Source organism: Oncorhynchus mykiss, chromosome 1 (genome assembly GCF_013265735.2).
Source record: "Oncorhynchus mykiss isolate Arlee chromosome 1, USDA_OmykA_1.1, whole genome shotgun sequence".
NCBI classification, from domain to species: Eukaryota; Metazoa; Chordata; class Actinopteri; order Salmoniformes; family Salmonidae; genus Oncorhynchus; species Oncorhynchus mykiss.
The window spans coordinates 52,352,436-52,361,375 of NC_048565.1; the positions used below are offsets into that span (position 1 = coordinate 52,352,436).

General features: G+C 44.5%; 1 protein-coding gene across 15 annotated transcripts in view; it reads right to left on the reverse strand.

Annotated features, from left to right (window-relative positions):
• Nucleotides 1-8,940, reverse strand: part of LOC110524680 (neuronal cell adhesion molecule) — a 114,406-nt gene that overhangs the window by 18,541 nt on the left and 86,925 nt on the right. For 8 of the 15 annotated variants that reach the window (XM_036979733.1, XM_036979696.1, XM_036979724.1 and 5 more), the window contains 8 exons: nucleotides 8,844-8,861; nucleotides 8,155-8,260; nucleotides 7,734-7,927; nucleotides 6,488-6,610; nucleotides 6,013-6,183; nucleotides 3,723-3,779; nucleotides 1,380-1,491; nucleotides 390-574 (listed from right to left, as the gene is read on the reverse strand). In XM_036979733.1, coding sequence (XP_036835628.1) covers nucleotides 390-574; nucleotides 1,380-1,491; nucleotides 3,723-3,779; nucleotides 6,013-6,183; nucleotides 6,488-6,610; nucleotides 7,734-7,927; nucleotides 8,155-8,260; nucleotides 8,844-8,861 — 966 coding nt within the window. The remainder of the gene's footprint in view (nucleotides 1-389; nucleotides 575-1,379; nucleotides 1,492-3,722; nucleotides 3,780-6,012; nucleotides 6,184-6,487; nucleotides 6,611-7,733; nucleotides 7,928-8,154; nucleotides 8,261-8,843; nucleotides 8,862-8,940) is intronic. The other 7 variants (XM_036979734.1, XM_036979701.1, XM_036979726.1 and 4 more) reach the window with 3 other exon arrangements.

Here is an 8,940-nt window from a genome sequence, read left to right on the forward strand (position 1 = left end):
GGTCGGGCTATTGATTACCTCACGTCACAAAGGGTCAGCAACAATGGCACAGTGAACAATATCGAAAGGCAGGCAACCGGTTAATGACTGAATCCCCTGCTCCAGATAACACCATTTAAACATCTATATAGGAGATAGATAGGCAGCATCGAAGCCCAGAAGGCAGGTAGACCAAGTCAGCCGTGCGTTCCCGACCGATTTCAGCCCTGCTCATCGCCGACCGTTGTCTTGTGGTGTTATTGAACAGCATAGTGAAAAGCAGACAGGAAAAGTAGGACGACCGCAAGTCACAAGAGCGGTGGGTTGAATTCTAACCCGTGGCCGCTCTGCTATAGGCTACACGCGTGCCAGCCAGTCAGTGGCACTAACTGCTAAGTCACATGACAAACCTTTGACGGTGACGCGGATGGTGTGGTGTACGGAGGCCAGGCGGTTGCGGGCGGTGCAGCGGTACTCTCCGGCGTCCGCCTCAGACACGTCAACAATGCGCAGTGTCTTCTGGAAGTGCAGGAAGGAGGTCCGCTTGGCAGGGAACTCCCCGCTCACCTTACTCCATGAGACCTCTGGAGTGGGTCTGGAGGGGGGAGGAGAGGGAGGGTGGGAGGGAGGGGAAAGAGACAGATGGAGAACACATAAGACATTTCCAGTGAACTTCTCCCAGCCCCTCCTTCTGCTTTCAGAACAGCCTCAATATGTCGGGGCATGTCGATTACGGCAGCCTTCCGCACCTCACTGATTCAGAGGGGTTGGGTTAAATGCGGAAGACATTTCAGTTGAAACGCATTCAGTAGTACAACTGACTAGGTATCCCCCTTTCCCTTTTCCCTTTCTACAAGGTGTCGGAAGCGTTCCACAGGGATGCTGGGCCATGTTGACTCCAATGCTTCCCACAGTTGTGTCAAGTTGGCTGGATGCCCTTTGGGTGGTAGACCATTCCTGACACACACAGGAAACTGAAAAAAAAAACAGCAGCGTTGCAGTTGTTGACACAAACCGGTGCGCCTGGCACCTACAGCAATAAACCCCGTTCAAAGACATGTCAAATATTTTGTCTTGCCCATTCACCCTCTGACTGGCACACATACCCAATCCAAGTCTCAACTGTCTCGAGGCTTAAAGATCCTTCTTTTACTTATCTCCTCCCATTCATCTCCACTGATTGAAGTGGATTTAACAAGTGACATCAATAAGGGACCGTAGCTTTTACCTGGATTCACTAGGTCAGTCTATGTCATGGAAAGAGCATCATGTTTTGTACAGCCAGTGTATAAGCACACATACAAAATGGTATAATGCATTAATAGTAGAGGTATTTAAATAAAACAACATAATATAGGTCAAACAAAATGGAAATGTTCTCGTTGACACTGTGTCCTTACAGTCCCTCAGCGATACACTCCAACTCCAGGACCTGTCCTCTCAGCACCATCTTGGAGCTGCTGGAGCCAGACGGAATCAGGAAGGTGGGTCTCCTCTCCTCCGCCGAGCCATCTGCAGCCACAGGGGGAGGGGTCAGAGACACAGTAGGTCACAACAAGACTTCTACTGTTCTATCTATTCTATTTCTATGGTTCCTCTACCACAGTCAGTGCTGAGCCACGGTGGAGGACCAGGTCAGGGCTCACACACTCAAAACCCAGCAATTGACTTTCAAAGGTGATTCCTGTTTGAGCAGGGTTTTTAGTGAACCTGATCTCCGCAAGCATACACGAAATTGCCTTTAATTAAAAGTCTATCGCTGCGTGCAGGTGTTGGATTGAATCCTTGCCCTCATCACTTACTGTGAAGGTGCTCATTGGTCGAGGGGTACTAAGAGGCGGTATACAGTTCTAGAACATGTATTTTCCTATGCAGTTATAACAGTAAACTACTTTCTAGTAGTGTAAGATAAGGATAACAAATACGTCGAGGACAATCAAAAGGGTTATTGGTGGTTATGATTTCATGCGTTCAACAGAATGGTGCTTGTGATTGGGGCAATGATGATACATGTCGACATTAATTGAGGTGCATCGCAAGCATTACTTTGAGAATCGACTCTTTCCGAATTGGCTTGGATGTGGCCTCCTGACAAAATCACTGACTGTATCTATTCACAAGACATGTATCTTCAGGGTACCAGACAGACAGACACACAGGAAGTGATGCTTTTACAAACAATGAGAAATGAACTGATAGGAAATGAAAGATCGTTTTAAAAGTGGATTGGGGGGAAAGAATTAGGTCGGCTGGGTGTAAAATAATAGAACAACAAACTGTGGTGTTGGTAGTGGTTGGAACATTCACAGTTTGGAAGCTGTCAATCTACTTTGCTCTAATTCAATACATTACTATAATAGAGAGAAAGCTTTTTTTTTAAAAGTAGTCTACTGAATAAAATATATATTGTTATTTGTCCATTTACAAGATACACTACGTGACCAAAGGTATGTGGACACCTGCTCGTTGAACATCTCATTCCTAAATCATATGGGCATTAATATGGAGTTGGTCCCCCGTTTGCTGCTGAACAGTCTCCACTCTTCTGGGAAGGCTTTCCACTAGATGTTGGAACATTGCTGCGGGGACTTGCTTCCATTCAGCCACAAGAAACAGAAACAGCCTTCCCCAAACTGTTGCCACAAAATTGAAAGCACAGAATCGTCTAAAATGTAATTGTATGCTGTAGCGTTAAAATTATCCTTCACTGGAACTAATGGGCCTAGCCCGAACCTTGAAAAACAGCCCTAGACCATTATTCCTCCTCCACCAAACTTTACAGTTGGCCCTATGCATTGGGGCAGGTAGCGTTCTCCTGGCATCCGCCAAACCCAGATTCATCTGTCGGACTACCAGACGGTGAAGTGTGATTCATCCCTTCAGAGAACGCGTTTCCACTGCTCCAGACTCCAGAGCATTGTGCATGGCTATCCTAGGCTTGTGTGCCATGGAAACCCATTTCATGAAGCTCCCGACAAACAGATCTTGTGCTGCCGTTACTTCCAGAGGCAGTTTGGAACTCGGTTGTGAGAATTGCAACCGAGGACAGAAGATTATTACATGCTACGTGCTTCAGCACTAGGTGGTCCCATTCTGTGAGCTTGTGTGGCTTACCACTTAGCGGCTGAGCCGTTGTCGCTCCTAGATGTTTCCACTTGACAATAACAGCACTTAGAGTTGACCGGGGCAGCTCTAGCAGGGCAGAAATTTGACGAACTGACTTGTCGGAAAGGTGGCATCCAATGACGGTGCCATGTTGACAGTCACTGAGCATTTCAGTACGGGACATTCTACTGTCAATGTTTGTCTATGGAGATTGCATGGCTGTGCGCTCGATTGTATACACCTGTCAGCAACGGGTGTGGCTGAAACAGCCCGAATCCACAAATTTGAAGGGCTGTCCACATACTTTTGGCCATGGTGTGTATGAGGATGGCAAAGGTTAGAACCATCATGCAATGGTTCAGCATTTGGAATGGTGCTAATAAATAGTTGCTGTCGAAAAGAAAGTAGTCTCTCACAAAATGTGAGTTCTAGTATTGGTTTACTACTATGGGAAAGGGTATCACTAGGGTAAAGGGTTAACCCTAGTTATGTGTTTGATTGCTAATATTGGTTCCCTACTAACGTAGAGACAAATCACTAGGGAAAAGGTTAAAGGGTTACTGTAATGTTAGAGGTTGGTATCTAGTTGGTTGATTACTACGGGAGGAGGGTGACCACTAGGGGGTACCAAAACTCACCACTAAGAAAATCAGTTTCATTGTACAAAGCAGCAACAGTCTCATTGATTGCATCCACTGTAACACAACAGGAAATAATCAAACATGCCACATGTTGAAATCGAGTGATGTAAAAAAAAAAAAACAGTAAAGGGAATGGACAAAATTAACATACATGCTTGATTCTAAAGTCAAACCGTGTGAACGGAACAAAATACTGGATACTGATCATACATAAAAAGTATACAGTTGAAGTCGGAAGTCTACATACACTTAGGTTGGAGTTATTAAAACGAGTTTTTCGACCACTCCACAAATGTCTTGTGGAGTGGTTGAAAAACTATAGTTTTGGCATGTTGGTTAGGACATCTACCTTGTACATGACACAAGTCATTTTTCCAACAATTGTTTTTAGACAAATTATTTCACTTATAATTCACTGTATCACAATTCCAGTGGGTCAGAAGTTTACATACACTAAGTTGACTGTGCCTTTAAACAGCTTGGAAAATTCCAGAAAATTATGTCATGGTTTTAGAAGCTTCTGATAGGCTAATTCACTTCATTTGAGTCAATTGGAGGTGTACCTGTGGATGTATTTCAAGGCCTACCTTCAAACACAGTGCCTCTTTGCCTAACATTATGGGAAAATCAAAAGAAATCAGCCAAGACCTCAGAAAAAAAATTGTAGACCTCCACAAGTTTGGTTCATCCTTGGGAGCAATTTCCAAACGCCTGAAGGTACCACGTTCATCTGTACAAACAATAGTACGCAAGTATAAACACCATGGAACCATGCAGCCATCATACCGCTCAGGAAGGAGACACGTTCTGTCTCCTAGAGATGAACGTACTTTGGTGCAAAAAGTGCAAATCAATCCCAGAACAAAAGCAAAGGACCTTGTGAAGATGCTGGAGGAAACAGGAACAAAAGTATCTATATCCACAGTAAAACAAGTCCTATGTTGACTTAACCTGAAAGGCTGCTCAGCAAGGAAGAGGCCACTGCTCCAAAACCACCATAAAAAAAAGCCTGACTACGGTTTGCAACTTCACATGGGGACAAAGAGCATACTTTTTGGAAAAATGTCCTCTAGTCTGATGGCCATAATGACCATTGTTATGTTTGGAGAAAAAATGGTGAGACTTGCAAGCCGAAGAACACCATCCCAACCGTGAAGCACGGGGGTGGCAGCATCATGTTGTGGGGGTGCTTTGCTGCAGGAGGGACTGGTGCACTTCACAAAATAGATGGCATCATGAGGGAGTAAAATTATGTGGATATATTGAAGCAACATCTCAAGACATCTCAGTCAGGAAGTTAAAGCTTGGTTGCAAATGGGTCTTCCACATGGACAATGACTCCAAGCATACTTCCAAAGTTGTGGCAAAATTACTTAAGGACAACAACGTCAGGGTATTGGAGTGGCCATCACAAAGCCCTAACCTCAATACTATAGAAAATTTGTGGGCAGAACTGAAAAAGCGTGTGCGAGGAAGGAGGCCTACAAACCTGACTCAGTTACACCAGCTCTGTCACGAGGAATGGGCCAAAAAACACCCAACTAATTTTGGGAAGCTTGTGGAAGGCCACCCGAAACGTTGGACCCAAGTTGAACAATTTAAAGGCAATGCTACCAAATACTAATTGAGAGTATGTAAACTTCTGACCCACTGGGAATGTGATGAAAGAAATAAAAGCTGAAATAAATCATTCTCTCGACTATTATTCTGACATTTTACATTCTTAAAATAAAGTGGTGATCCTAACTGACCTAAGACAGGGAATTTTTACTAGGATTAAATGTCAGGAATTGTGAAAGACAAGAAAAGAAAGAAAGAAAGTTTAAATGTGTTTGGCTAAGGTGTATGCAAACTTCTGACTTCAACTGTAGATATTGGTCATCAAACCTTGTCTGTGAATCTGGCCTGGACAACTTGGCATCATGATAATCAGTCAGTAGTAAAATCGTAAACTGTATGAGAAAGCCTTTTGTTGTTGAGAGTGTACACGATACAGTGCAGTCATGAAAGCAGAGGCTTCACAAAATCAGTTAACTTAGTGGTGGGGCTACATTGCACGTAACGCAGAGAATAACCTAGAAGGTATTTTACCATGTGTCTTTTCATCATAATGACCACTAGACTACTACTGGCGACGCTGCGGTTGGGATCAGAGATAGGAAACACAGTTTCCCTCCAACCCAAACTGACACACACATTCAGGGCGCAAGCACATTCACACCCACACGCAAGAAAACACACATGCTCGCATTCACTGGTGCGCACGTGAGCACACGCACACACTTACGGTTGAGCACTGTGACGGTGATGGGTTGTTTCTGCTGGATGGTCTGCGTGTGGGGGAAGCGGGCGTAACAGATGTAGTCGTTCCTCGAGTCCTCCTTCAGGACGTTGGAGAAGTACAGGTCTCCATTCAACGCCTGGGACACACGGCTGCTCTGAGGCAGCCTCTGGAAGTCTAAGGGAGGAGAGGAGAGATGTGTTGAAGTCAAAAGGGAGAGACATGTTTTAAGGCCTGGGATATCCCAATGATCTGAGTCAGTCTCTGGGAGACTGGGCAAGAGTGGCAATTAGGAGGAATGTCGGTGAGCAACAATTTTGAGACTTAAGTAAAATATCTCATTTAATTTCATCATTTACAAGCAAAGAACCCAGAAAGAAACAGGACAGAAGATATAAGATTTCCCCATTCAGAAACTTGGGTGTGTGCATTTCTCCTTCTCTATGTACAGTACGTAGCTAACAAATAGCATGCAACTTACTGATGTTCATCCAGAAGATGATGGGAGGGGGCAGGCCGGCAGGGGGCCGGCACTGTAGCACCAGAGACACGCCCTCCTGAACGATGATCGGCTCGTTTCTTTCCTTCGACCACAAGGGGGACCCTGAAGAGGTGGAGAGGAACACACCTCATAAGTTAGATAGCCCAAATACACATGAGGAAAACTGTGGATTCTAGTCATCGAATGTCACCAAAAGGTCTGAGAGAATAAGGGGACATGGAGTTCTGGCTATATGGAATGAATGAGTTCTAGCTACATGGAAGTAGTGAGTTCTAGATACATGGAAGGAATGAGTTCTGGCTACATGGAAGTAGTGAGTTCAAGCTACGTGGGAGGAATGAGTTCTAGCTACATGGAAGGAATGAGTTCTAGCTACATGGAAGGAATGAGTTCTAGCTACATGGAAGTAGTGAGTTAAAGCTACATGGAAGTAGTGAGTTAAAGCTACATGGACGGAATGAGTTCTAGCTACATGGAAGGAATGCGTTCTAGCTACATGGAAGGAATGAGTTCTAGCTACATGGAAGGAATGTGTTCTAGCTACATGGAAGGAATGGGTTCTAGCTACATGGAAGGAATGCGTTCTAGCTACATGGAAGGAATGAGTTCTATCTACATAGAAGGAATGAGTTCTAGCTACATGGAAGTAATAAGTTCTAGCTACATGGAAGGAATGAGTTCTAGCTACATGGAAGTAATGAGTTCTAGCTACATGGAAGGAATGAGTTCTAGCTACATGGAAGGAATGAGTTCTAGCTACATGGAAGGAATGAGTTCTAGCTACATGGAAGGAATGAGTTCTAGCTACATGGAAGGAATGAGTTCTAGCTACATGGAAGGAATGAGTTCTAGCTACATGGAAGGAATGAGTTCAAGCTACTAAATCGCATCAAGCTAAAGGTGAAATAGGTGTATCCAGGTAACCATTATTATCATGCTGTCTTTCCACATGTTACCTTTTCCTTCCATGAAGAGAGCATTGATGATGGAAAATACATCTTATTTGTGTCAAGAAAAGAGAGAAGAAAGATTGAAGGGTCACAAATCAGAGACACATCAGAGATGAGCTCAGTGGAGAATAGAGTGAGATATCGGAGACAGAATGGTGAAAGGCCCAGAGAGAGTAAGAGAGAGCTGGAGAGAGAGGGAAGAAAATGAGAGAGGGAGACAGACAGAAAATGACGTTGAAAAGGTGAAAGCGATAACACATCTTAGAGACGCTTACTGGACTGTCTGATGACGATATTGTTTGATACTGCAGTCCCATGTTCGTTCCTGGCCGTACACTGGTACACCCCCTCATATGACTCAACCTTCTCTCCACTGATGTCCACCACCAGGGTGCCAGAGTGGGGTCGCATTGTGACCTTGGGGTCCTGGTCAATGTCAAAGTGGGTCCCGTTCCTGGTCCACGAGAAGCTGTAAGTGGGTTGATGTCAACGTTAAGTGAACATCTAAATCCCTTTATCTGTCATTGTAGCACAGAGTATTTTATATAGCTAATAAATTGGCTAAGCAGTATATCTGTTCGGGATTTAGCCGACTACTCTGTCATTTGACACAAGTGCGAGCGGTACAACAACTGGCTTTGTGTGGGTGTGCACGTATACATGCGTATGTGTGTGTGTGTGTGTGTGTGTGTGTACCTGGGATGCGGCTTCCCCTTGGCATCACAGTGGATGACGATGTTCTCCCGAGGGTCGATGATGAAATCCTTGGGAGACTGGTGGGTTATGGTTGGTGGCTGCGGCACTACGGCAAGCACAGAGGGACACAGTCATATCAATCCCTGCCCTTCCTGCAGAGCTAAGTTTTCAACTGTTATTGATCAAGCACACAGCGAGCAGGGCTGCACCGGCTCACTAAACTGAAATTGAATCGGGCTAAATTGCTGACCTAAAACATTCAGATCAAATCATTGGATGACGGGAACATAAAAGCATGCAGGGGACTGAAGTACAGTCCTGGATAATCTGCTTCATAATCATCTTTCTTCAAACGTATTTCTCTCCAAAGGAACAGCAGACGGATTTATTATTTCAAATAACTTGATATGAGGAATCATGCCTTTATGTGTTTTTACGGGACATGACGTTTCCCTACTGAATCACAGCAAAACCACACCACACAAAAGGAGCAAACAAATCAACAACAACAAGAGCACTGCATGCAAGTCAGACCAATGCTCAAATCCACTCAAATCCACACGGAGAAGTGCAAAACCAACAGAGACAATATAGGAAATCCCCAAATTCACAACGCAAAATGCTCAAGTCACAGTCTCTGTGGTCACACTGAATTGACACAGGCATGGTGACAGGGGAACTTAACTTACATCCTTCCAGAACTTTAGCTTTTCCCCCAAGAATCAGCATACATTTTTGGACATGATAAAGAGAGCCAGACATTAGTGTTGAAAAAATAACCCCCCC